General features: G+C 35.5%; 2 protein-coding genes, 1 non-coding gene and 1 pseudogene across 3 annotated transcripts; all 4 read left to right on the top strand.

The window, feature by feature from the left end:
- The first annotated feature begins 9 nt into the window (after window positions 1–9).
- On the top strand, window positions 10–16,094 carry LOC130974620 (alpha-glucosidase-like; annotated as a pseudogene).
- Window positions 5,761–5,868, top strand: LOC130977221 (small nucleolar RNA R71). The gene has a single exon (XR_009084923.1). It is a non-coding gene; the product is annotated as a small nucleolar RNA R71 (small nucleolar RNA).
- An 844-nt stretch (window positions 16,095–16,938) lies between the features above and the next one.
- On the top strand, window positions 16,939–20,108 carry LOC130974619 (alpha-glucosidase-like). Its single transcript, XM_057899481.1, has 4 exons — window positions 16,939–17,258; window positions 17,421–18,121; window positions 18,257–18,487; window positions 18,577–20,108. The coding sequence occupies exons 1-4, from the start codon at window positions 16,990–16,992 to the stop codon at window positions 20,106–20,108; spliced, it is 2,733 nt and encodes a 910-aa protein (XP_057755464.1). The 5' UTR covers window positions 16,939–16,989.
- A 3,116-nt stretch (window positions 20,109–23,224) lies between these two features.
- Window positions 23,225–27,120, top strand: LOC130977082 (alpha-glucosidase-like). The gene is made up of 5 exons (XM_057902084.1): window positions 23,225–23,525; window positions 23,828–24,537; window positions 24,852–25,082; window positions 25,181–25,827; window positions 26,042–27,120. The coding sequence occupies exons 1-5, from the start codon at window positions 23,290–23,292 to the stop codon at window positions 26,903–26,905; spliced, it is 2,688 nt and encodes an 895-aa protein (XP_057758067.1). The 5' UTR covers window positions 23,225–23,289; the 3' UTR covers window positions 26,906–27,120.
- Window positions 27,121–27,999: the final 879 nt, after the last annotated feature.

The following is a 27,999-nucleotide window of genomic DNA, read 5'->3' as shown; positions in this document are numbered from 1 at the left end:
ACAACGTAAATGAACTACCTAGCCCACAATCTCCGGGATGATACCATCGAACCCATAGCTTCCTTACCATGGTTAATCACTCATATAATCAACAATATCTATCTCTAACACGACATGCAACAGCTATAACCGTTTGGAAGATGAACAACTACAGATACTTACCGGCGACGGGGTGCCCACACGAGTGCAACGGCTCAAATGCTTCAGCTTTGGTCGGAGGCACACCGCGAACACACTCCGGGTCGGCGACGGTGGGATGTTCAGTGGCCTCACTCCCTTCGGATCTGATCAGAGGTGGAGCACGGAGGTTCTCGGACGATCACGACGTGTTATACGCGACGTTCTCGGGCGGTCACGGCTGGGTGGTCTCGACGGCCACGTTGGGTGCAGTTCCCTAACCTTTTCGCCTACCGTGGTTGCCGTTTCCGGAGATGAGGGGTCTTCCTTCTCAGACGGCTGGTGCACGAAATTGTGATCAATACTTTTCAAAACATAAACAATCCTTAGTAATGGCTCCAAAGACTTGGTGCTCAATACCATGGCATAAACACAACTTCGCACAACTAACCAGCAAGTGCACTGGGTCGTCCAAGTAATAAACCTTACGCGAGTAAGGGTCGATCCCACGGAGATTGGTGGTATGAAGCAAGCTATGGTCATCTTGTAAATCTCAGTCAGGCAGACTCAAATGGGTATAGTGATAAACGAACAAGCATAAAGATAAAGATAGAGATACTTATGTATATCATTGGTGTGAGAGCTTCAGACAAGCGTATGAAGATGCTTTCCCTTCCGTCTCTCTGCTTTCCTACTGCCTTCATCCAATCCTTCTTACTCCTTTCCATGGCAAGCTCGTGTAGGGTTTCACTGTTGTCAGCAGCTACCTCCCATCCTCTCAGTGAAAATACGTCCCTGATGCTCTGTCACAGCATAGGCTAATCATCTGTCGGTTCTCAATCAGGCGCGGAATAGAATCCAGTGATTCTTTTGCGTCTGTCACTAACGCCCCGCCTTCAGGAGTTTGAAGCACGTCACAGTCATTCAATCATTGAATCCTACTCAGAATACCACAGACAAGGTTAGACCTTCCGGATTCTCTTGAATGCCGCCATCAGTTCTTGCCTATACCACGAAGACTCTAATCTCACGGAATGGCTGGCTCGTTTGTCAGGCGAGCACTCGGTTGTCAGGCGATCAACCATGCATCGTGCAATCAGAAATCCAAGAGATAAACACTAAGCCTCGTATGCTTGTAGAACAAGAGTGGTTGTCAATCACTTTGTTCATGAGTGAGAATGGTGATGATCCGTGACAATCATCACCTTCATCAAGTTGAAGAACAAGTGATATCTTGGACAAAGAACAAGCGGAATTGAATAGAAGAACAATAGTAATTGCATTAATACTCGAGGTACAGCAGAGCTCCACACCTTAATCTATGGTGTGTAGAAACTCCACCGTTGAAAATACATAAGAACAAGGTCTAGGCATGGCCGTGAGGCCAGCCTCCCAAAGAGGGTTCAATCCTCAAAACATGATCAAAAGATGAAAATACAATAGTAAAAGGTCCTACTTATAGAAAACTAGTAACCTAGGGTGTACAGAGATGAGTAAATGACATAAAAATCCACTTCCGGGCCCACTTGGTGTGTGCTTGGGCTGAGCAATGAAGCATTTTCGTGTAGAGACTCTTCTTGGAGTTAAACGCCAGCTTTTATGCCAGTTTGGGCGTTTAACTCCCAATTAGGTGCCAGTTCCGGCGTTTAACGCTGGAATTTCTGTAGGTGACTTTGAACGCCGGTTTGGGCCATCAAATCTTGGGCAACGTATGGACTATCATATATTGCTGGAAAGCCCAGGATGTCTACTTTCCAACGCCGTTAAGAGCGCGCCAATTGGGCTTCTGTAGCTCCAGAAAATCCACTTCGAATGCAGGGAGGTCAGAATCCAACAGCATCTGCAGTCCTTTTCAGTCTCTGAATCAGATTTTTGCTCAGATCCCTCAATTTCAGCCAGAAAATACCTGAAATCACAGAAAAACACACAAACTCATAGTAAAGTCCAGAAAAGTGAATTTTAACTAAAAACTAATGAAAATATACTAAAAACTCAACTCAAACTACTAAAAACATACTAAAAACAATGCCAAAAAGCGTATAAATTATCCGCTCATCACAACACCAAACTTAAATTGTTGCTTGTCCCCAAGCAACTGAAAATCAAATAAGATAAAAAGAAGAGAATATACTATAGACTCCAAATTATCAATGAAACTAAGCTCCAAATTAGATGAGCGGGACTAGTAGCTTTTTGCCTCCGAACAGTTTTGGCATCTCACTTTATCCTTTGAAATTCAGAATGATTGGCTTCTTTAGGAACTCAGAATCCAGATAGTGTTATTGATTCTCCTAGTTAAGTATGATGATTCTTGAACACAGCTACTTATTGAGTCTTGGCCGTGGCCCAAAGCACTCTGTCTTCCAGTATTACCACCGGATACATACATGCCACAGACACATAATTGGGTGAAACTTTTCAGATTGTGACTCAGCTTTGCTAAAGTCCCCAATTAGAGGTGTCCAGGGTTCTTAAGCACACTCTTATTGCCTTGGATCACAACTTTATTTCTTTCTTTTTCTTTCTTTTTCTTTTTCTCCCTTTTTTTTTTGTTTTTCTCCTTCTCTCTTTTTTTTTTGTTGTATTCACTGCTTTTTCTTGCTTCAAAAATCATTTTTATGATTTTTCAAATCCTCAGTAACATGTCTCCTTTTTCATCATTCTTTCAAGAGCCAACAATTTTAACATTCATGAACCACAAATTCAAAAGACATATGCACTGTTTAAGCATACATTCAGAAAACAAAAGTATTGCCACCACATCAAACTAATTAAGCTAGTTTTAAAGATGAATTTGAAATCCTGTACTTCTTGTTCTTTTGTAATAAAAACAGTTTTCATTTAAGAAAGGTGATGGATTCATATAACTTTAAGGCATAGACACTAAGACACTAATGATCATAAGACACAAACATTGACAAACATAAGTATATAAATTCGAAAAACAAGAAAATAAAGAACAAGGAGATTAAAGAACGGGTCCACCTCAGTGATGGCGGCTTGTTCTTCCTCTTGAAGGTCTTATGGAGTGCTTGAGCTCCTTAATGTCTCTTCCTTGTCTTTGTTGCTCCTCTCTCATGATTCTTTGATCTTCTCTAATTTCATGGAGGAGGATGGAATGTTCTTGGTGCTCCACCCTTAGTTGTCCCATGTTGGAACTCAATTCTCCTAGGGAGGTGTTTAGTTGCTCCCAATAGTCTTGTGGAGGAAAGTGCATCCCTTGAGATGAATCTCTCTATCTCTCATGACTCGGAGGTAGAAGCTTTTGCCTTCCCTTTCCTCTTTCTAGAGGTTTCTCCGGCCTTGGATGCCATAAATGGTTATGGAAAAACAAAAAGCAATGCTTTTACCACACCAAACTTAAAAGGTTTGCTCGTCCTCGAGCAAAAGAAGAAAGAAGGGAGTAGAAGAAGAAGAAATGGAGGAGAGGGAGAGTGGTAGAGGTGATTGGTGAATGGGTGAAGAAGAAGAGAGAGTGGTGGGGTTGGTGGGGATCCTGTGGGGTCCACAGATCCTGTGGTGTCAAGGAAAAGTCATCCCTGCACCAAATGGCATTCAAAAACACGTTTTGAGCCAATTCTGGCGTTAAACGCCGGGCTGGTGCCCATTTCTGGCGTTTAACGCCAGGTTTTAGCCCTTTCCTGGCGTTTAACGCCAGTCTGGTGCCCCTTTCTGGCGTTAAACGCCCAGAATGGTGCCAGACTGGGCGTTAAACGCCCAACTGCTACCCTCACTGGCGTTTAAACGCCAGTGAGTTCTTCCTCCAGGGTGTGCTGTTTTTCTTCCTGTTTTTCATTCTATTTTTGCTTTTTCAATTAATTTTGTGACTTCTCATGATCATCAACCTACAAAATAAAGTAAAATAACAAAGGAGAATATATAAAATATAACATTGGGTTGCCTCCCAACTAGCGCTTCTTTAATGTCAGTAGCTTGACAGAGGGCTCTCATGGAGCCTCACAGATACTCAGAGCAATGTTGGAACCTCCCAACACCAAACTTAGAGTTTGAATGTGGGGGTTCAACACCAAACTTAGAGTTTGGTTGTGGCCTCCCAACACCAAACTTAGAGTTTGACTGTGGGGGCTCTGTTTGACTCTGATTTGAGAGAAGCTCTTCATGCTTCCTCTCCATGGTGATAGAGGGATATCCTTGAGCCTTAAATACATAGGATTCTTCATTCACTTGAATGATCAGTTCACCTCCATCAACATCAATCACAGCTCTTGCTGTGGCTAGGAAGGGTCTGCCAAGGATGATGTTTTCATCCATGCACTTCCCAGTCTCTAGGACTATGAAATCAGTAGGGATGTAATGGTCTTCAATCTTAACCAAAACATTCTCTACAAGTCCATAAGCTTGTTTTCTTGAGTTGTCTGCCATCTCTAGTGAGATTCTTGCAGCTTGTACCTCAAAGATCCCTAGCTTCTCCATCACTGAGAGAGGCATGAGGTTTACACTTGACCCTAAGTCACACAGAGCCTTCTTGAAGGTCATGGTGCCTATGGTACAAGGTATGGAAAACTTCCCAGGATCTTGCCTCTTTTGAGGTAATTTCTGCCTAGACAAGTCATCCAGTTCTTTGGTGAGCAAGGGAGGTTCATTCTCCCAAGTCTCATTTCCAAATAACTTGTCATTTAGCTTCATGATTGCTCCAAGGTATTTAGCAACTTGCTCTTCAGTGACATACTCATCCTCTTCAGAGGAAGAATACTCATCAGAGCTCATGAAAGGCAGAAGTAAGTCCAATGGAATCTCTATGGTCTCATTTTGAGCCTCAGATTCCCATGGTTCCTCATTAGGGAACTCTGTTGAGGCTAGTGCACGCCCATTGAGGCCTTCCTCAGTGGCGTCCACTTCCTCTTCATCCTCTCCAAATTCGGCCATATTGATGGCCTTGCACTCTCTTTTTGGATTTTCTTCTGTATTGCTTGGGAGAGTACTTGGAGGGAGTTCAGTAACTTTCTTGCTCAGCTGTCCCACTTGTGCCTCCAAATTTCTAATGGAGGATCTTGTTTCATTCATGAAACTTTGAGTGGTTTTAATTAGATCAGAGACCATGGTTGCTAAGTCAGAAGGGTTATGCTTAGGATTCTCTGTCTGTTGCTGAGAAGATGATGGAAAAGGTTTGCCATTGTTAAACCTGTTTCTTCCACCATTATTATTGAGACCTTGTTGAGGTCTCTCTTGATTCTTCCATGAGAGATTTGGGTGGTTTCTCCATGAAGAATTATAGGTGTTTCCATAGGGTTCTCCTAGGTAATTCACCTCTTCCATTGAAGGGTTCTCAGGATCATAAGCTTCTTCTTCAGATGAAGCATCCTTAGTACTGCTTGGTGCATTTTGTATTCCAGACAGACTTTGAGAAATCAAATTGACTTGTTGAGTCAATATCTTATTCTGAGCCAAAATGGCGTTCAGAGTGTCAATCTCAAGAACTCCTTTCTTCTGACTTGCCCCATTGTTCACAGGATTCCTTTCAGAAGTGTACATGAATTGGTTATTTGCAACCATTTCAATGAGCTCTTGAGCTTCTGTAGGCGTCTTCTTCAGATGAAGAGATCCTCCAGCAGAGCTATCCAAAGACATCTTGGATAGTTCAGAGAGACCATCATAGAAAATACCTATGATGCTCCATTCAGAAAGCATGTCAGAAGGACATTTCCTGATTAATTGTTTGTATCTTTCCCAAGCTTCATAGAGGGATTCTCCATCCTTCTGTCTGAAGGTTTGGACTTCCACTCTAAGCTTACTCAATTTTTGAGGTGGAAAGAACTTTGCCAAGGAGGCATTGACTAGCTTCTCCCAAGAGTCCAGGCTTTCTTTAGGTTGAGATTCCAACCATATTCTAGCTCTGTCTCTTACAGCAAAGGGGAATAGCATCAGTCTATAGACCTCAGGGTCAACCCCATTAGTCTTGACTGTGTCACAGATTTGCAAGAATTCAGCTAAGAACTGATGAGGATCTTCCATTGGAAGTCCATGAAACTTGCAATTCTGTTGCATTAGAGAAACTAATTGAGGCTTAAGCTCAAAGTTGTTTGCTCCAATGGCAGGGATAGAGATGCTTCTCCCATAAAAATCAGGAGTAGGTGCAGTAAAGTCACCCAGCACCTTCCTTGCATTGTTGGCATTGTTGTTGTTTTCGGCTGCCATGTCTTCTTCTCCTTTGAAGAATTCGGTCAGGTCCTCTAAAGAGAGTTGTGCTTTAGCTTCTCTTAGTTTTCGCTTCAAGGTCCTTTCAGGTTCAGGGTCAGCTTCAACAAGAATACCTTTGTCTTTGTTCCTGCTCATATGAAAGAGAAGAGAACAAGAAAATATGGAATCCTCTATGTCACAGTATAGAGATTCCTTGAGGTGTCAGAGGAAAAGAAAAATGGAAGACAGAGGTAGAAAATTCGAACTTATCAAAGAAGATGTAGTTCGAATTTTGCATTAAGGAATAGTGTTAGTCCATAAACAGAAGGATGTGAGAAGAAGGGAAGTAATTTTCGAAAATTTAAGTAAAAGATTTTGAAAACATTTTGAAAAACACTTAATTGATTTTCAAAAATAAGAGTGGAAAAGAAATCAAGTGATTTTTGAAAAAGATTTTGAAATTAGAAATTAAAAAGATTTGATTGAAAACTTATTTTGAAAAAAGATGTGATTAAAAAGATATGATTTGAAAACAATTTTAAAAGATATGATTTGAAAACAATTTGAAAAGATATGATTTAAAAAAATTAATGACTTGCCTAACAAGAAAAGATATGATTCAAACATAAAACCTTCCTCAACAGAAAAGGCAAAAAATGTTCAATCAAATCATTAATTGTTAGTACGTATCTTTGAAAAAGGAAAGAAATTGATTTTGAAAACATTTGATTGAAAAGATGTGATTTGAAAAAGATTTGATTTTGAAAAACTTTGAAAACTTGAAAAAAAAATTGATTTTGAAAACAAAATCTTCCCCCTTTGCCATCCTGGCGTTAAACGCCCAGAATGGTGCACATTCTGGCGTTTAACGCCCAAAACTATACCCTTTTGGGCGTTAAACGCCCAGCCAGGCACCCTGGCTGGCGTTTAAACGCCAGTCTGTCTTCTTCACTGGGCATTTTTTGAATGCCCAGCTTTTTCTGTGTGATTCCTCTGCAGTATGTTCTGAATCTTCAATTCTCTGTATTATTGACTTGAAAAGACACAAATTAAAAATATTTTTGGATTTTTAATAATAAGGAATAATTAAAATGCAACTAAAATCAAATGCATGCAAGACACCAAACTTAGCAGTTTGTATACTACTGACACTAACAAGATGATAATGCACATGAGAAACAACAAAACACTCAAGTCAATAGAATTCAAAGATCAAAACAAGGAAATCATCAAGAACAACTTGAAGATTAATGAAGACACATGCATGAATGCAATAAGAACAGAAACATGCAATTGATACTAAACTTAAGATGAGACTCTAGACTCAAACAAGACATATTTTTGGATTTTATGATTTTGTAAATTTTTTTTTTGTGCTTTTTCGAAAATTAAGTAAAAAGGAAAATAAAGGTATCAAAATTCTTAATGAGAATTCCAGGAATCATGCAATGTTAGTCTAAAGCTTTAGTCTAAAGGAATTAGACATAGCTAGCTAAGCTTCAGCAGGACATTGCATTCAAGAGCTAAATTGATGATGATCAATCAGCTTTGGTGATGATAAGAACATCACCTTGAAACACTAGAATTCATTCTTAAGAACTCTGAAGAAAAATACCTAATCTAAGCAACAAGATGAACCGTCAGTTGTCCATACACAAGAACAATCCCCGGCAACGGCGCCAAAAACTTGGTGCACGAAATTGTGATCAATACTTTTCAAAACATAAACAATCCTTAGTAATGGCTCCAAAGACTTGGTGCTCAATACCATGGCATAAACACAACTTCGCACAACTAACCAGCAAGTGCACTGGGTCGTCCAAGTAATAAACCTTACGCGAGTAAGGGTCGATCCCACGGAGATTGGTGGTATGAAGCAAGCTATGGTCATCTTGTAAATCTCAGTCAGGCAGACTCAAATGGGTATAGTGATAAACGAACAAGCATAAAGATAAAGATAGAGATACTTATGTATATCATTGGTGTGAGAGCTTCAGACAAGCGTATGAAGATGCTTTCCCTTCCGTCTCTCTGCTTTCCTACTGCCTTCATCCAATCCTTCTTACTCCTTTCCATGGCAAGCTCGTGTAGGGTTTCACTGTTGTCAGCAGCTACCTCCCATCCTCTCAGTGAAAATACGTCCCTGATGCTCTGTCACAGCATAGGCTAATCATCTGTCGGTTCTCAATCAGGCGCGGAATAGAATCCAGTGATTCTTTTGCGTCTGTCACTAACGCCCCGCCTTCAGGAGTTTGAAGCACGTCACAGTCATTCAATCATTGAATCCTACTCAGAATACCACAGACAAGGTTAGACCTTCCGGATTCTCTTGAATGCCGCCATCAGTTCTTGCCTATACCACGAAGACTCTAATCTCACGGAATGGCTGGCTCGTTTGTCAGGCGAGCACTCGGTTGTCAGGCGATCAACCATGCATCGTGCAATCAGAAATCCAAGAGATAAACACTAAGCCTCGTATGCTTGTAGAACAAGAGTGGTTGTCAATCACTTTGTTCATGAGTGAGAATGGTGATGATCCGTGACAATCATCACCTTCATCAAGTTGAAGAACAAGTGATATCTTGGACAAAGAACAAGCGGAATTGAATAGAAGAACAATAGTAATTGCATTAATACTCGAGGTACAGCAGAGCTCCACACCTTAATCTATGGTGTGTAGAAACTCCACCGTTGAAAATACATAAGAACAAGGTCTAGGCATGGCCGTGAGGCCAGCCTCCCAAAGAGGGTTCAATCCTCAAAACATGATCAAAAGATGAAAATACAATAGTAAAAGGTCCTACTTATAGAAAACTAGTAACCTAGGGTGTACAGAGATGAGTAAATGACATAAAAATCCACTTCCGAGCCCACTTGGTGTGTGCTTGGGCTGAGCAATGAAGCATTTTCGTGTAGAGACTCTTCTTGGAGTTAAACGCCAGCTTTTATGCCAGTTTGGGCGTTTAACTCCCAATTAGGTGCCAGTTCCGGCGTTTAACGCTGGAATTTCTGTAGGTGACTTTGAACGCCAGTTTGGGCCATCAAATCTTGGGCAAAGTATGGACTATCATATATTGCTGGAAAGCCCAGGATGTCTACTTTCCAACGCCGTTGAGAGCGCGCCAATTGGGCTTCTGTAGCTCCAGAAAATCCACTTCGAATGCAGGGAGGTCAGAATCCAACAGCATCTGCAGTCCTTTTCAGTCTCTGAATCAGATTTTTGCTCAGATCCCTCAATTTCAGCCAGAAAATACCTGAAATCACAGAAAAACACACAAACTCATAGTAAAGTCTAGAAAAGTGAATTTTAACTAAAAACTAATGAAAATATACTAAAAACTCAACTCAAACTACTAAAAACATACTAAAAACAATGCCAAAAAGCGTATAAATTATCCGCTCATCAACGGCGCTGACGGGTCTTCCTTTCACCAAGCTTTGAAAGGGTTTTGGAATAGGGGGTAAAAGGGTTTCAATTTACTGTATTGGGATTTAGGAGAAAAATGTAATTTTGTAAAAATTTGGGGTATGGTTAACTAAACATCTAAAAAAGATTAGGGTTATTAATGGACTAATTTACTTTATTAAACTAATTGGGCCTTTTAAAGGATCCATTGTAGCCATTGTACACATATTCCATTGTTTCCCTAGCATTATCCATAACAAAAATAACATGGATAAACTTATTCGTACATGATATTCCATATTCTATTTTAAAGTAGTATGGAATACTGATAATTTTCCATTTAATCACCCCGTTGAATTGATATATATAAACTAAGTAAATCTTTAAAGTAGTTCTTGATATTGACATACTAAAATCGTTTTTTAAATTTTAATTATATTAAATATATTTCTGAAAAATTATACTATATATATTAATTCTTAATCCAATTTTTTTGTTAACGACCGCTGACGTAATTTGATGACGTGCATTTTTAGTGATATATGTCATTTTATAGTTTGACTACGTATAATGATATGATAATATATCGGTTAGCAATACGTAGTATGCTGATGTAGATAGTTATGTTACGTATCACAATACTATTTTGCCACATATCACAATATTATTTATCTATGTGTCCTCCACTATGTCATCGTTACATATTATTAAATTAGTCCCTTACTTTACATCAAATGATTCATTTTAGACTTAGTCCCTAAAATTGAATATGGTGCATTAAATTAGTCTCTTTATCAACTTTTTTCTTTTTTTTATAAATTTAAAAATTTTAATATCTTTAAATACACTAATTTTAATTTTATTTTTTCACAATTTATTTAAATACAAGTGCTTTATAAAATATTTTTAAAATTTTAGTTTTAATTATATAATTTTTTCCTATGATATTTTATTAAAATAATTATATGAGATATTGATATTGATTTAGTAAAGAGTGTAAGTTAAGAGTATAATAATATTTCTTAATACAAACTTTTTAATATTTAACACCTTAATAAATATTTTAAAAATACTTGATAAGACACTTATTAACTAATATAAATTCATTATTCCCATCCATTTCAAGAATGTCCGATTTTTCATATAATTGACTTCTCACTAAATTAATAAGATAAATTTATACTATCGATTATAATAATTCATTTTATCTATAACTTAGCTAGACGACATTTTCATATATTACACTATTAATTAATATAAGTACATAGTAGCATTTGTGAGATACTGAGATAGAGACTGGGAGATTGGGACTCAATATCATGTTTGTTAGTTTAAAGACTGGTATTAAACTCCAAAATTTCAATATTTAAGTACCTCCAAAAAGTGGGGACACAGGGGACTGAAATTTTTTTGGACGGAAACTGAAATTTTAATAACATTTTATATCTAAAATACCTCCATTTCAATTAATTAATTCCAACTTTATTCTTTGTACAAATTAAATTATAGCTTCATTTTTATTTCAGTGTTTATCTCCCACTTTACACCAAACACAGTACTGAAACTTATTTCAATCTCAGTTTCTCAGTCTCGGTTTTTCAATCTTTGTCTCTCTTCTAAACACTACCTAAATTGTAGCCATGGCTTGAACATTATTAAAACAGATACAAATAAACACAAGAGGCAATAATAAAATTTTGTATTTAGCTAATATGTACTCTAATGGTATAAGTTAAAATTATTAATTAAAAAATTTATTATAAAAAATTGTATAATAAAAAATATAATTAAAATTAGTGTATAAAAAAATTGAGAATTAAGTTTATAAAAAATGAGAAAAACTGATGAAGGGACTAATTTGGTACACCACATTTAATTTCAAGGACTAAAATGAGTCATTTGATGTAAAGTAAGACACCAATTTGGTGTATAAGCATAGTTATTAGAACCGAACCGATAATTGACCCGGTTATACGACCGGGTCACTGGGTTACTGGTTCAATCGATGGGTCACTGATCTATTCGATTGACCTGGTCATAATTAAATAAAAATAAAATAAAAAATTAAATGCATGTTTTCAAAAAAATATTAATGATAATTAATATCAATTCTTAGATATAATTTATGGTGCAAAAACAGATAATAAATTAGTCACCAATATAAAATACTTTTTTAATTTATCAATATCAATATATTAATACGTTTGTATATTATGTGTTGTTACTTATTTGATATCCATATCAATCTATGCTTAAAAGAATTAAAAAAATAAAAATTCATTCATAATTTATTATATATATAATTTTTATCACATATATTATCAAGAAGCAAAATGGCACAGCGGTAAAGGAGAGGGATTGCATGCTTGCCGACCCCTGTTTGAACCTGCCTAACCATTTTTGGAATTGTTGTGGATGGAGTGGACCCACGTGGGTTTAGTGTGGTTTGAAGTACAGACTTGTTGGTTTTTAATGAGTTTGACCATTGTTGATTGATTTAATTACATGTTCGGTTTAATTCATTAATCGAATCGACTAAACTATCAGTTCATTGATTTTTTGGTCGAATCGACTAGTTCGGTCCGATTCTGATCGAATCGACTAAACTATCAGTTCATTGATTTTTTGGTCGAATCGACTAGTTCAGTCCGGTTCTGATAACAATGTGTATATGTAATGATGACATAGTAAACAACACATGAAGAAATAACATTGTGATACGTGGCAAAATAATATTGTGACACGTGATATAACTATCCACGTCAGCATGTCACGTCTCAATGACTGACATGTTATCATACTGTTACACGTGACCAAATCATGAGATGACACATATCACCAAAGGTCAACGTCATTGAAGAAAAACATATCAAAGACTAATATGATACTATTTTTTCAATCTCAGAAACATAATTAGTATAATTGAAATCTTCGGAACAATTTTAATACACGGAATCAATATCAGAGATCACTCTAAAATTTTAGTCATAAACTTATTTGTGTGTTATGCAGATTATTTTGACTTATCTAATTGAGTTTTCTAGATCATGTACCATTCTTTTCCTTAAAAGAGTATTATTATACAGTGATAATATAGCCTTAGACATACACATACCAGTGCTAATACATTATGCAAAATTTATAATTGATCATCATTCCTATTCATCATCCATTGTGTAAGACATACTGAAGCTAATATAGTACGCAAAGTCAACTGCTGCTCTAACCGATAATAACTGATTGTCATTCACAGCATAATGTATACTGAAGCATGTATAATCTGCAAAATTTTCATTGAAGGTGCATTATTTATAGTTTTGGTATATAATATGTTTTCTACTTTGTAATTGGTTATATATATTGTATGTATCTTTTGCAGTTTTGAGAGCAAGGACAGATTAAGAGTTAGAATCACAAGAACCAAACAATTCCCTTCTTCCAACCATACCTGCAATCCAAAACAAGAACCAAACTTTTCTATCACAACACCAAACTCCTCATATTCAGCCTCCACAACACCGCCCCATTTGGCTTCACTATCTCGCGCAAGTCCTCCAATGATGTCCTTTTCAACGCTTCACCGGAACCTTCCAACCCTTCAACTTGTCTTGTGTTCAAGGACCAGTACCTCCAGCTATCTTCCTCACTCCCAAGGGAAAGAGCCTCACTTTATGGCCTTGGTGAACACACCAAGAGCTCCTTTAAGTTGCAGCCACACCAGACACTCACCATGTGGAATTCAGATACTTTTAGTGCCAATCTTGACTTGAACCTTTATGGCTGTCACCCTTTTTACATGGATGTAAGGAAAGAATCTAAAGATGGAAGTGTGAAGGATGGAAGCACACATGGGGTGTTGCTGCTAAATAGCAATGGGATGGATGTTGTGTATGGTGGTGACCGGATAACTTATAAGGTGATTGGTGGGGTGCTTGATCTTTACTTTTTTGCCGGATCGTCACCGGAGTTGGTTATGGAGCAATACACTGAACTCATTGGAAGGCCTACTCCTATGCCTTATTGGTCTTTTGGTAAGTCTTATCTATACTCCTTTAACTTTATCAGTATTACAAGATTTTAACTGAAAATTGTTCTCACATAGTGGTTTCTAGATTCAAAGTATTCTGTTTTATAATAGAAGTAAATATAACATGTGATAACTATAAATCACTCTGCTTTTTCCCGTTTTGATATATCTTGCTCCCATGCTAATCCATAAAGTTATCATTTCTTTTGTGAAAGGTTTTCACCAGTGTAGATATGGCTACAAGAGTGTAAATGATCTTGAGGGTGTGGTTGCTAACTACACAAAGGCACACATACCCCTTGAAGTTATGTGGACAGATATTGATTACATGGATGCATATAAAGATTTCACCCTTGATCCTATCAACTTTCCCCTGGATAAGATGAAAACATTTGTTGATACTCTTCACCGGAATGGACAGAAATATGTACTCATATTGGATCCTGGTACCTAATTCCAATACCATGCATTTTCTTCCAACCAAAAAACACTCTCCAACTAACTTTTAGGGAAACTACACTAATATCCCTTTTTTTAGCTTATATGACACAATGACATCCTCTTAATTTGCCATGTTTATATAGGAGATCAATGGACATTTTATAAAATATAGGGGCACTAAGTCTCATATAACTTAAATCTCGGAGATATTAGTGTATATTTTTAAGATGGAAGAGTGTTGTGCATCAGTTATTTATTTGGGGCTAATGTTGCAAACAGGTATCAATGTAAACAACACATATGCAACTTATATTAGAGGATTCAAAGCAGATATCTACATAAAGAGAAATGGAGTCAATTACCTTGGTCAACTTTTTCCAGGACCAGTTTACTTCCCAGATTTTTTAAATCCAAGAAGCCAAGAATTCTGGGGCAGAGAGATCAAACTATTTAGGGAACTTCTCCCATTTGATGGTCTCTGGCTTGACATGAATGAGATATCTAATTTCATCACTTCTCCTCCTAATCCATCTTCTAGTCTTGACAACCCTCCCTACAAAATCAACAATTCTGGAGCCCTACAACCAATCAATACGAAAACGGTACCAGCAACATCCTTACATTATGGAAATATCACTGAGTATTATGCTCACAATTTATATGGACTACTAGAATCCAAAGCTACCAACAAAGCTTTAAAAGATGTAATTGGTAAAAGGCCTTTTATTCTTAGTAGATCAACTTTTGTAAGTTCTGGTAAGTATACAGCACATTGGACTGGAGACAATGCTGCTACTTGGAATGATTTGGCATACTCAATTCCTTCTATATTAAATTCTGGAATATTTGGAATTCCAATGGTTGGAGCAGATATATGTGGTTTCTTAGGAGATACAACTGAAGAACTCTGCAGGCGATGGATCCAGGTAAGAATTGATCCTAAGATATGGGATAATTTCTTTGTGAAAAACTCAAAAATGGAAGGTATACTATACATATACATATCTAATTCCTTTTATTTACCTCATGTAGTTGGGAGCATTTTACCCCTTTGCTAGAGACCATTCAGTAATATATTCCATCAGGCAAGAGCTTTATCTTTGGGATTCAGTTGCTTCATCAGCAAGGAAAGTGCTCGGCCTTCGCTATCGCCTCCTCCCTTATTTCTACACATTGATGTATAAAGCACATACAAAAGGGACACCAATTGCAAGACCCCTTTTCTTTTCATTCCGAGGATATCACAACATATGATATAAGTTCACAGTTCCTACTTGGCAAAGGGGTTTTGGTGTCACCAGTGCTACAATCTGGAGCTGTCACTGTTAATGCATACTTCCCTGCAGGGAACTGGTTTGATCTCTTCAATGTCTCAAATTCAGTGAGTGCTGAGTCAGGAAAGTATGTTACTCTTGATGCTCCACCTGATCACATCAATGTGCATGTTAGTGAAGGTAACATCTTGGCCATGCAAGGAGAAGCAATGACAACAGACGCAGCCCGAAAGACTGCATTTCATCTTGTGGTGGTTGTTAGTAGCAGGAAAAGTAGTTATGGACAAGTTTATTTGGATGATGGAGAAGCACTTGACATGTTAGGAGAGAATGATCAGTGGACATTGGTAAGTTTCTATGGTGCATTACAGAAGAATAGTGTTTTTGTTGCATCTACTGTTACTATTAGAAGATTTGCTCTGAACCAAAGATGGATCATAGAAAATATCACTTTCTTGGGAATTCCTAAGCATACTGAGTTGAATATTGAGAATGGAACAAGTTCAATGAGAAAGATGGTTACACATGTTGAGAACTTTTCAGAGTTTGTTAGTATAGAAGTTTCAAGATTGTCACAGCCTATTGGAAAGGCATTTAAACTAGAAATTCAAATACAAGGTTGAAGGGTAGCTAAAAGAAGGATTGTCTTTATAGATGCAATTCCTTCTCATGTTTCTCCAGTTAAAATTATTGTGATAATTATTATGGCATAAAAATTAGGATTTGGATCCTTTAAATTTTGAATTTTACTTGAGAAGGTAAAGTGTGATTTCTCACCATTTATTTTATAGGTGGAACCAAGAGAACACATGAGAGAAAAAATATTCAAGGACGAGAGATCATGTTTTACACTCTCAAGTGAAAATCCAAGATTTAGATGATCCAAATTCAAAAATTAAGATGTCATTTTTTATATCTGAAATAAGTGTGATAGAATACTATAACATGACTATGAACTTAAAATATAAATACATAGATATCTATGTTAATAATAAAGTTTTCATCGCAAGATATAGTTATATATATAAATATTTAGAAGAAACCGGCTTAAAAATGGAACAGAATTCGTTCTAAAAAGCTAAGCTTGTGAACTAATATTGATTCATATATTAAAAATCTAAGTCTTAGAAATGATGTCATTATTTTGATATCCATGTAGAGAATAACTTGGATTCGTTTCAAGTTGGAACATGATTTCGAATATATATATATATATATATAAAAGAAATCTTTAGCCTTTACAATGATTAGAAAGGTAGACATTTGTTTTTGTTCAGTTACACAGATACATCTAAAAATAAATTATATAAGCATTGTTTTTCCAATATTCGAAACATCATCGTGCAATTGGTATACTTAAACAATTCATATATTTGATATCTCTTTCCCTTTCTAAAAATCTAATGAAAGAGACTAAAACAAAAAACTTTTAAATTTTATTAGACCAAAATTTTTTTACAGAAATAAAAAAAGGATATTTTACAAGTAACAAAAACTTAATTAAGCCTACAATAATTGAAAATGAATTGAACATAACGGCATACCTAAGCTTTCTATCTTCAACATTCAAGACTAAGAAGCATAATATGGGTGCAGTTTTGAGGAGTGAAACCAGAACAACTATGTTTCCACCACCAATAACAATCTTCTTCTATATGTGTATTTGCCTAATCTTTTCCCATTTTGTTACATATTCATCATCATCAGAAGAAATAGAAGTAGTTGGTTATGGTTACACCATCTCAAATGTGAACAATGAAGATCTTTTAGGAACTTCATTGAGTGCTAACCTTAACCTCATCAAGTCTTCCTCCATTTATGGGCCTGACATCCCACACCTCAACCTTGTTGCCGGGTAAGAAATGTTTTAGTGACTTACTTTGCATTGTGTATCAAACCGGCTTACATTCTCATCCCCATTGGATGAGGTGTAAACCGGTCTGATATACAATGCAAAGCGAGTACAACTATCATTATTCTAAAGCTAACATGGAATACATATTTCTAAATTTTGCAGTTTAGAAACCAAGGACAGGCTAAGAGTAAGAATCACAGACTCCATTTACCAAAGATGGGAAATTCCAGAAGAAATGATTCCTAGAAGTTCTCAATACTCTTCTCATTCTCTCAATAGCTATGATCTAAATCAAGAACCAAAACTATCTCTAACATCACCAAACTCAGACCTCATATTCAGCCTCCACAACACAATTCCATTCGGCTTCACTATATCGCGCAAGTCCTCCAATGACATTCTCTTTGATGCTTCACCGGACCCTTCTGACCCTTTAACTTTTCTTGTGTTCAAGGACCAATACCTTCAGCTCTCTTCCTCACTGCCAAGGGAAAGAGCCTCCATTTATGGCCTTGGTGAGCACACCAAGGGCTCCTTCAAGCTGCAGCCAAACCAGACATTAACAATGTGGAATATGGACAATGGTGCCAACCTTGACTTGAACCTTTATGGCTTTCACCCTTTTTACTTGGACATGAGGAAAGGCTCCATGGATGGGAGGGTTAAGGCTGGGGCTACACATGGGGTCTTGCTGCTAAATAGCAATGGGATGGATGTTGTGTATGATGGTGACCGCATAACTTATAAAGTGATTGGTGGAGTTTTTGATCTTTACATTTTTGCCGGATCGTCGCCGGAGCAAGTAATGGAGCAGTACACTGAACTCATTGGAAGGCCTGCTCCAATGCCTTATTGGTCTTTTGGTAAGAAAATCTTAATTAGTACCATGTATTCTTATAGCAAAGTTGATAAATCATCACAATATTTTTTTGTCCAAGAAAAGACTGTGGATCCCAACTTTACATGCTAATCCAAAAGAATTCTCTCTTTTGTGAAAGGTTTTCATCAATGTAGATATGGCTACAAGGATGTGAGTGATCTTGAAAATGTGGTTGCCAACTATGCAAAAGCAAATATACCCCTTGAAGTTATGTGGACAGATATTGATTCAATGGATGCATATAAGGATTTCACACTTGATCCTATAAATTTCCCATTGGATAAGATGAGAAAATTTGTTGACACCCTTCATCAGAATGGCCAGAAATATGTTTCCATCTTAGATCCTGGTACCTAATTCCAACACCAAGCAACCTCTTTTAACCAATCCACAAACATATTACAGCAGTTATTGATTTGAAGCTAATTTTTCAAACAGGTATCAGTGTAAATACTTCATATGCAACTTATGTCAGAGGCTTGGAGGCTGATATCTATATAAAGAGAAATGGAGTCAATTACCTTGGTCAAGTTTGGCCTGGACCAGTTTACTTCCCTGATTTCTTGAATCCAAGAAGCCAAAAATTCTGGGGTAATGAAATCAAATTATTTAGGGAGCTTCTCCCATTTGATGGCCTCTGGCTTGATATGAATGAAATAGCTAATTTCAACACTTCTCCTCCTAATCCATCTTCCAATCTTGATAACCCTCCCTACATAATCAATGATTCTGGAACTCAAAAACCAATCAATACCAGAACAATACCAGCAACATCTTCACACTATGGTAATATTACTGAGTATGATGCTCATAATCTGTATGGACTCTTACAAAGCAAAGCAACTTACAAGGCTTTAAAGGATATAACTGGTAAAAGGCCATTCATTCTCAGTAGATCAACTTTTGTAAGCTCTGGTAGGTATGCAGCTCACTGGACAGGAGATAACGCCGCGACTTGGAACGATTTGGCATACTCAATCCCTTCTATATTAAATTTTGGAATATTCGGAATTCCAATGGTTGGAGCAGATATATGTGGTTTTGGACCAAACACAACCGAAGAACTTTGCAGGCGTTGGATCCAATTAGGAGCATTTTACCCCTTTGCAAGAGATCATTCAGATAAATCTTCAACCAGGCAAGAGCTTTATCTTTGGGATTCAGTTGCTTCATCAGCAAGGAAAGTGCTCGGCCTGCGCTATCGCCTCCTCCCTTACCTTTACACACTAATGTATGAATCACACACAAAAGGGACACCAATTGCAAGACCCCTTTTCTTTTCATTCCCTGAGGATGTCACCACATATGACATAAATTCACAGTTTCTACTTGGCAAAGGGGTTTTAGTCTCACCTGTGCTTGAATCTGGAGCTGTAACTGTCAATGCATACTTCCCTGCAGGAAACTGGTTTGATCTCTTCAACGTGTCGAATTCAGTGAGTGCTGAATCAGGAAAGTATGTTACTCTTGATGCTCCATCTGATCACATTAATGTGCATGTTGGTGAAGGTAACATTTTGGTCATGCAAGGAGAGGCAATGACAACTGAAGCCGCCCGGAAGACTGCGTTTCATCTTGTGGTGGTTGTTAGCCGCAGCCAAACTAGCTATGGACAAGTTTATTTGGATGATGGAGAAACACTTGAAATATCAGGAGAGAATGAAGAGTGGACATTGGTCAGATTTTATGCTGTTTTACATAACAATGGTGTTTTTATTACATCTGATATAGTCAATGCAAGATTTGCTCTGGACCAAAGGTTGATCATTGAAAAGATCACATTCTTGGGGATACCAAAGAACAAGAGATTAAGTAAATTGAATTTGGCAAGTAATGAATTGAATATTGAGAATGGAATTGTGCAGACACATGCTGATAACTTTTCACAGTTTATTAGTATAGAAGTTTCAGCATTGGCACAACTTATTGGAGAGAAATTTGAGCTAGAAATTGAAATGACTATGGTTTAGAAAGCAGGTTTTTACTATGAAAGAATCTATCTTCTTCTTGTTCATAGTTATGTCTTATAATTAGATGATCTTTCAGCAACTACATTCAAAGCTCTCTCCATATATAATATACTTCTCTGTGCAGTAGTTTAAAAGAGTCAAAGATGTAGAATTTCTTTATTACTTATGGTTGGAAAATTGAGAAATGACTATTTTAAGATAATAAAATTTCAGATTATTTATCAAAGATTATTTTTTGTTGACAGAAATATCTATTTTTTTGAGCAAATGAATCAGAAGTATGGCATGGGCTTTTTTTTTTTATTTTGGCTAAAAAATTTATATATCGAAGAGTCATGGATATGTATATATCATAAAATGGCTTGGAAAGTGTAATCTAGGCGTATATGAAACATGTAATTCAATGGGGGCGAAAAACTCTTAGTAGAGATCAAAAGCCTTGATGAATTTAAGCATCTATCTATTTTATCTATATTAATACCTAATTCATGCTATATTCAAGTGATGACATATAAATTCTTTAGAATTTTGCCACGTCAGCATATCAGTATAGATGTAATTCTATTATAAAATCAAATATATTTTTTTCTTTCAACCTCTATCAATTCTTTATAACGGTTTTCATAATAATTAGCAAGATAATTCTTGTAATTAAAATTTCTTTTTAATAATATTAAATATTCTTTTTATTATTCAATTCATATTTTGTAACGATTTTCACAATAATTAACAAGGTTTTTTAGGTAAAGTATTACATGTGTTAAATCTTAAATTATACATTAAAATATCTTCAATCTTTCCTAGAGACACATGAAATAAATTAGTTATTCATTAGTTTTTATAATTGCATTTTTTTAAAAATAATTTATGGGAGATGAGTGTGCTATCTAATGTTTTAAAAAATAAAAACCAATAAAAAGCTTATACTATAGTTAAAAGACGTCAAGTTACTCTTATATAGTTTGTTTTTTTTTTAAAGTGAGATAATTCATTCGTAAAAGGAAAAAAATATATAGGTGTTTATATATAAGATAAATAAAAAAAATGAGAATTTTTAACGTTCTATTATAGAGATAACATCATATAATAATTTAATAAGAGAGATAAAAAAGTAAAGTGTCCATCAATTAAAAAGTGGAAATTTGTTGAATTTCTTTCTGCAATTTCAAAACCGACGCCATTATCTCTTCCACACTAGTTGATACATTATCAAACATGAACCTGTTCCTAGCCTTCTATAAGGACGTTCAAAATCACCATTATCATTCTCTGAGAAGAGTTATTGGGTTGGGTATGAAAGGCTCCCATTCTCAAGTTCCACTCAACATAGAAATTAGAGTCTTCAGTGCTCCTTACCAACTTTTCTTTGATTTTACACGATGAAAGATACAATGTGATTGATTGTTTCTGGAAATTACAGACGTTTTTGACAGATAAATTAAATTGATGGGATGCGATGATGAAGCTTTTGCACCACTGAAAATTTTTCATAGAAGTCCCTCAAGAGAAAAATCTTAATCTTTTCTGAAATTTTCAGCTTTCACAGTTCTCGTCATAAATTTTATTGTTTCGTAATCTCCGGATAAAATTTAATAGGAAGATACGAGAATCAATAAATTTTATTAAGGACCCAATAAATTTTATCTTCTCTACCCCCAATTATTGTTGCTAACACAGGTGGACTAGTTCCCTAAAAAAAAAAATAACTTTTAATTAGAGTTTAATTTCACTAACTATTAAAAAAAATAAAAAAATATTATTGTTAACTTTTAATTTTAGACTATCACAATTAATTTTATGCCTAATAATCCAATACTTTTTTTGCATGTTCTTTATAACATTTCTTTTTGAATTGATTCAAGTTAACGTAATTATTCAATGTTATTTTATTTTATTTAAATATTTATATTTAAATCATATCCAATAAAAAATACAATTTATTTGTATTTATCAAAATAATTGATAATATAAATATAAAAAATTTAATTTTTTGAAATATAAATTAGTAAAGAAAATTTGAGAGATTATACAATAACCACCTTGCATAAAATTTTGAAATGTTTACGCCCTATATTTTTATATAATTAAACTTCTATAATTTCAAGAAATATACTTTTCAAAAAATTATTTATCATTTGTATTCATATTTATGTATTTAAAATTATTTTTATAATATTAATTAATTACTTTCATTATTTATTTAAATTTGTACAATACTATTAAAAAATTTGTAACTGTAAGTCTCTTTAAAATTGATTCACTTGTAAATTAAAATCTCATATATATTAAATATTTAAAGAAAATTTACTTTAAAAGGATTAATCTCTAGATACATCTTTAAACTTACTCTCAATATGTAAATTTTTTCTAAATTTTTCTAAAGATAAAGATTCTAACTCCGATCCATATTTTCATTTTTTCTTTCTTTCTTTTTTATAAAAAAGACGGGTTTCATTCTAGTTATAACATAGAGAGTAATGCTTTTGTACAAAAAAGTTTATCAAAATTGTATCCTATTTTTGTCTTTATCAAAATAATGTTTTTTGTTCAGCTAAAGTGTCTTTATTCACACATTAGTATTTCACCTTTTTAATTTACATTTGTCCGTTTAAAAAATAAATTCTATTTTCTTTTTATGTATAATTTCGACACGCTATATTTTTAATGGTTAATTTGAATATTTCAACTTTTTTTCTTTTTTTTCCTTTTTTGTTCTATATTAATTTTAAAATCAATGAAAGCTTATTGAATATAAACAATTTCACTATATTTAAAATGACTACACATAATAATAATAATAATCGTATATGCTAATTTTTATTTTCTTTTGCATGAAAATATTAAAATCCTATACTTTAAAATGGAAATAGAAATTTTATATATGTGAGATAACTTATTTCAAAAACAAATTTAAATTTCTTGGAAAAAAAAAGGCACTAAAATCAAAGGAACAGAAAGTGCAAGCAAGATGATAGACAATGCAGAAGGAAGGTACTTGTACAGTTGTACCAATAGAGATCTAACAATTGTTGAGAATCCCAAGAATAGAAATATTACAAATGATATTTTCAAACATTGATATCATCATTCTAGACTTATTTTATTCATTCCATGACTGAACTATTGTCCTTCTACAAAATTGAAAAGTCCCTCACACTCAACACACTCACTAAGTAGCAGAATGAGTAGTAGGCATGAGAGAAGAGCCACTATGCTTCCCTTGTTATTGTTCTTGTGCATCATATTTAGGCATGGAGTTGAAGCTTCCACACTAACAGAAGAAGTAGTTGGATATGGCTACACCATCTCAAGTGTGGCCAGTGATCACTTTGGGAAGTCGTTGACTGCTACTCTTAGCCTCATCAAATCTTCTTCTCTCCATGGACCTGACATCCCACAACTCAAACTCTCTGCCAGGTAACAACACCACCACTTTGAATCATTAGTGTGATCTTATCAGTGACTATTAGAAAATTAAATAATTAAACACTATGATATCTTTACTGTTATAGCAGGTCATTATACTAATGAATTATCAATTCGGTATTCACTGTTCACTATCCAATACATACTGAAGTAATAATATTAATACGCACAGCAAAATATGATGCAAAATTTGAAGTTGATATAGCTTGCATCATACACGATTCCTATTCACTGCATCATACAAACTGAAGTGTATATAGCATGAAAATTTTGGTTATTTCTGAATTTTGCAGTTTTGAGAACAAGGATAGGCTAAGAGTAAGAATAACAGACTCTACCCACCAAAGATGGGAGATCCCAGAAGAAGTGATTCCTAGAGGTTCCTATTACCCTCACTGCTCTCTCAGCACCAAACAATTCCCTTCTAAACAAGAAGTAAAACTATCTCTGACAATAGCAAACTCAGACCTCATATTCAGCCTCCACAACACCACCCCATTTGGCTTCACTATCTCGCGCAAGTCCTCCAAGGACATCCTCTTTGATACCTCACCAGACCCTTCCAACCCTTCAACTTTCATTGTGTTCAAGGACCAGTACCTTCAGCTATCTTCCTCACTCCCAAGGGAAAGAGCCTCACTTTATGGCCTTGGTGAACACACCAAGAGCTCCTTTAAGTTGCAGCCACACCAGACACTCACCATGTGGAATTCAGATACTTTTAGTGCCAATCTTGACTTGAACCTTTATGGCTCTCACCCTTTTTACATGGATGTAAGGAAAGGGTCTAAAGATGGAAGAGTGAAGTCTGGGAGCACACATGGGGTGTTGCTGCTAAATAGCAATGGGATGGATGTTGTATATGGTGGCGACCGTATAACTTACAAGGTGATTGGTGGAGTGTTTGATCTTTACTTTTTTGCTGGATCATCGCCGGAGCTGGTGATGGAGCAGTACACTGAACTCATTGGAAGACCTGCTCCTATGCCTTATTGGTCTTTTGGTAAGACTATTTATATAACATGATAATCTATTCTACCTAGTTATGATACATATAATGATATTGATATTGCTCACATATTTTGATAATGATGATGAACCCTGCTGCTTTATTCAGTTGGACAAATTCATTCACTTCCACATTTCATTAAAGAAACGTTGGGTTACCATGTGTACTTTATGAATTTTCCTTTCACTTGTTCACAGATATTTAAGTTCTAATCAGTGTGTAAAACTGTTGGTCTTATCTTGCTGATCTATTATTTGTAGCAGTGATTCCTATGCTTATCCACATTTTCATGATTTCTGTTCTGAAAGGTTTTCATCAGTGTAGATGGGGCTACAAGAATGTAAGTGATCTCAAGGGTGTGGTTGCCAACTATGCAAAAGCAAACATACCCCTTGAAGTTATGTGGACAGATATCGATTACATGGATGCATATAAAGATTTCACCCTTGATCCTATCAACTTTCCACTGGATAAGATGAAAACATTTGTTGATGCCCTTCACCAAAATGGCCAGAAATATGTGCTTATCTTGGATCCTGGTAACTAATCCAGTAATTCTCATACCATGCCATTTCTTTTGATAATAAAATAACATCCATGCATTAGTTATTGATCCAGGCTTTAATTTTGCAAAAAGGTATCCATGTGAATCAAACATATGCAACTTTTGTCAGAGGATTGGAGGATGATATATACATCAAGAGAAATGGAGTCAATTACCTTGGTCAAGTTTGGCCTGGACCAGTTTACTACCCTGATTTCTTGAATCCAAGCAGCCAAAAGTTTTGGGGTACAGAAGTCAAATTATTTAGAGAGCTTCTCCCATTTGATGGTATTTGGCTTGACATGAATGAGTTGTCTAATTTCATCACTTCTCCCCCGAATCCATCGTCTAGTCTTGACAACCCTCCCTATAAAATTAATAATTCCGGAGTTATGCAACAGATCAATTACAGAACAGTCCCGGCAACATCTTTACATTTTGGCAATATCACTGAATATGATTCCCATAATTTATATGGACTCTTAGAATCCAAAGCAACCAACAAGGTTTTAAAGGATATAAGTGGCAAAAGGCCATTCATTCTAAGTAGATCAACTTTTGTTAGTTCTGGCAAGTACACAGCTCACTGGACAGGAGATAATGCTGCCACATGGAATGATTTAGCATACTCAATCCCTTCTATTTTAAATTTTGGAATATTTGGAATTCCAATGGTTGGAGCAGATATATGTGGCTTTTCGGGAAATACAACTGAAGAACTTTGTAGGCGCTGGATCCAGGTAAAATTTCATCCTTAAGTATGGTAATTAGTATCGATTATTGATTCTTTTTTTCTGCTTTGTGAATGTTGTTTTCATATACTTGTATTAGTTTTCTATGCTTAGGTTACAAAAGTCACATGTAGAAACTAGTATCTTCTTTGTATAGTTGAAAACTTGGAAACTCATAACAAAACATATAGATATCAAATTATTTTCACTTTCCACAATGCAGCTGGGGGCTTTTTATCCCTTTACAAGAGATCATTCAGACAACACTTCCAATAGGCAAGAGCTATATCTTTGGGATTCAGTTGCTGAATCGGCTAGGAAAGTGCTCGGCCTACGCTATCGCCTCCTCCCTTATCTTTACACACTAATGTATGAGGCACACACAAAAGGGACACCAATTGCAAGACCCCTTTTCTTTTCATTTCCTGAGGATGTCACAACATATGATATAAGTTCACAGTTTCTTCTAGGAAAAGGGGTTTTAGTGTCACCTGTACTAAAGCCGGGGGCTATAACGGTTGATGCATACTTCCCAGTAGGAAACTGGTTTGATCTCTTCAATTTCTCGAATTCAGTGAGTGCTGAATCAGGAAAATATGTTACCCTTGATGCTCCACCTGATCACATAAATGTGCATGTTGGTGAAGGTAACATCTTGGCCATGCAAGGAGAGGCATTGACAACAGAAGCCGCCCGGAAGACCCGATTTCATCTTGTGGTGGTTGTTAGTAGCAGCAAAACTAGCTATGGACAAGTTTATTTGGATGATGGGGAGACACTTGACATATCAGGACAGAATGAGCCATGGACATTGGTTAGTTTTTATGGTGCATTGCAGAAAAATAGTGTTTTTGTTGCATCTAATGTCACTAATGGAAGATTTGCCCTGGACCAAAGATGGATCATAGAAAAGGTCACTTTCTTGGGAATACCTAAGCATAAGAGAATAAGTTATATGAATGGAACAGGTTCACTGAAGATGGTTGTCAAGACACACAATGATGACTCCTCACAGTTTGTTACTATACAAGTTTCAGAATTGTCACTGCTTATTGGAGAGGAATTTAAGCTTGAAATTGAAATATAAGGAACAAGGGAAATTAAAGTTGTTTTTTTCTTTTTATCTACTGAAGGAATGTGCCTTGCTGTAGGTATTCCTCACAAATGTCATGTCTTGTAACAAAAATAAAGAATGCTATCAACATGGCTGGGAATCTAAGTACTAAGAAATCATATTTCTATTAATACTGGTTATATAGTGTGATTGATTTGCTGTTTTAAATGATTTTATTGTGTTAGAGCTCATTCTGATTCACCAATCTGTTCCTAAACAAGAATGAAATTTCAAATTATTTATCAAAGATTATTCTGTACCAACAGAAGTAACTATATTTTGGGTAATGAATCAACACTTTGGGAGTGTTGGCTGAACTTTTTCCTTTCATCAGCAACTAAATTTAAACATGCTAAAAGTCTAATTTTAATATAAAATGGTTTTATACTCTTTAAAAGATTATAATAGATTTGTTAATTTGTACACTGGAAAGATTCTAAAACAGCGAAATACATCTCAACGATTGTTTAGACAGGTCAGAACTGTTCTTTCCTTATTTAGCATTCTATTGGTCTGACATAGAATTGCAATCATACACTTTGTAATCCTCCAAATGTCGATGTATCAGCTTAAAAAATCTAAATTTATTACTGCATATACAACTAAGTATACTTTCGACTTGCTTAAATAAACAATCTTTGGGGTGTATCAAGTTATTTTAAAACCTTTTAGGTGTACTTTAATCACCTTTATACTCTTTTTCGTATATACTTTTGTCTATTTTTACTCTATAATTTTTTTTTATAAATAAAACCAAAGGAAGAGACAGACACAAGAAGATAGACTCATAGAAGTGCACAAAAAAGATACTTGTACCAATAGAGATTTAACAATTGTTGATAGCCTCATGAATAGAAATCATAGAAATTGTTGTGAAAATAATGGATGTCCATTTGAAATGATTATGACTTGGATAGCAGCACTGAGTGGAATATCACTTTTCGGTGATCACTAGATTTTGATTCACAAGTGATTTGGTTATGGAACTTTATGTATTGATGGTAGATGATTGCATTTGATTCTCCAGCCATTATGAATAGCCTTCTAATCTCAACCACCAACATAGT

This window comes from Arachis stenosperma, chromosome 4 (assembly GCF_014773155.1).
Source record: "Arachis stenosperma cultivar V10309 chromosome 4, arast.V10309.gnm1.PFL2, whole genome shotgun sequence".
Classification (NCBI taxonomy): domain Eukaryota; kingdom Viridiplantae; phylum Streptophyta; class Magnoliopsida; order Fabales; family Fabaceae; genus Arachis; species Arachis stenosperma.
The sequence above is the reverse complement of the archived record's forward strand: the minus strand, read 5'-3'. Positions and strand labels throughout refer to the sequence as shown.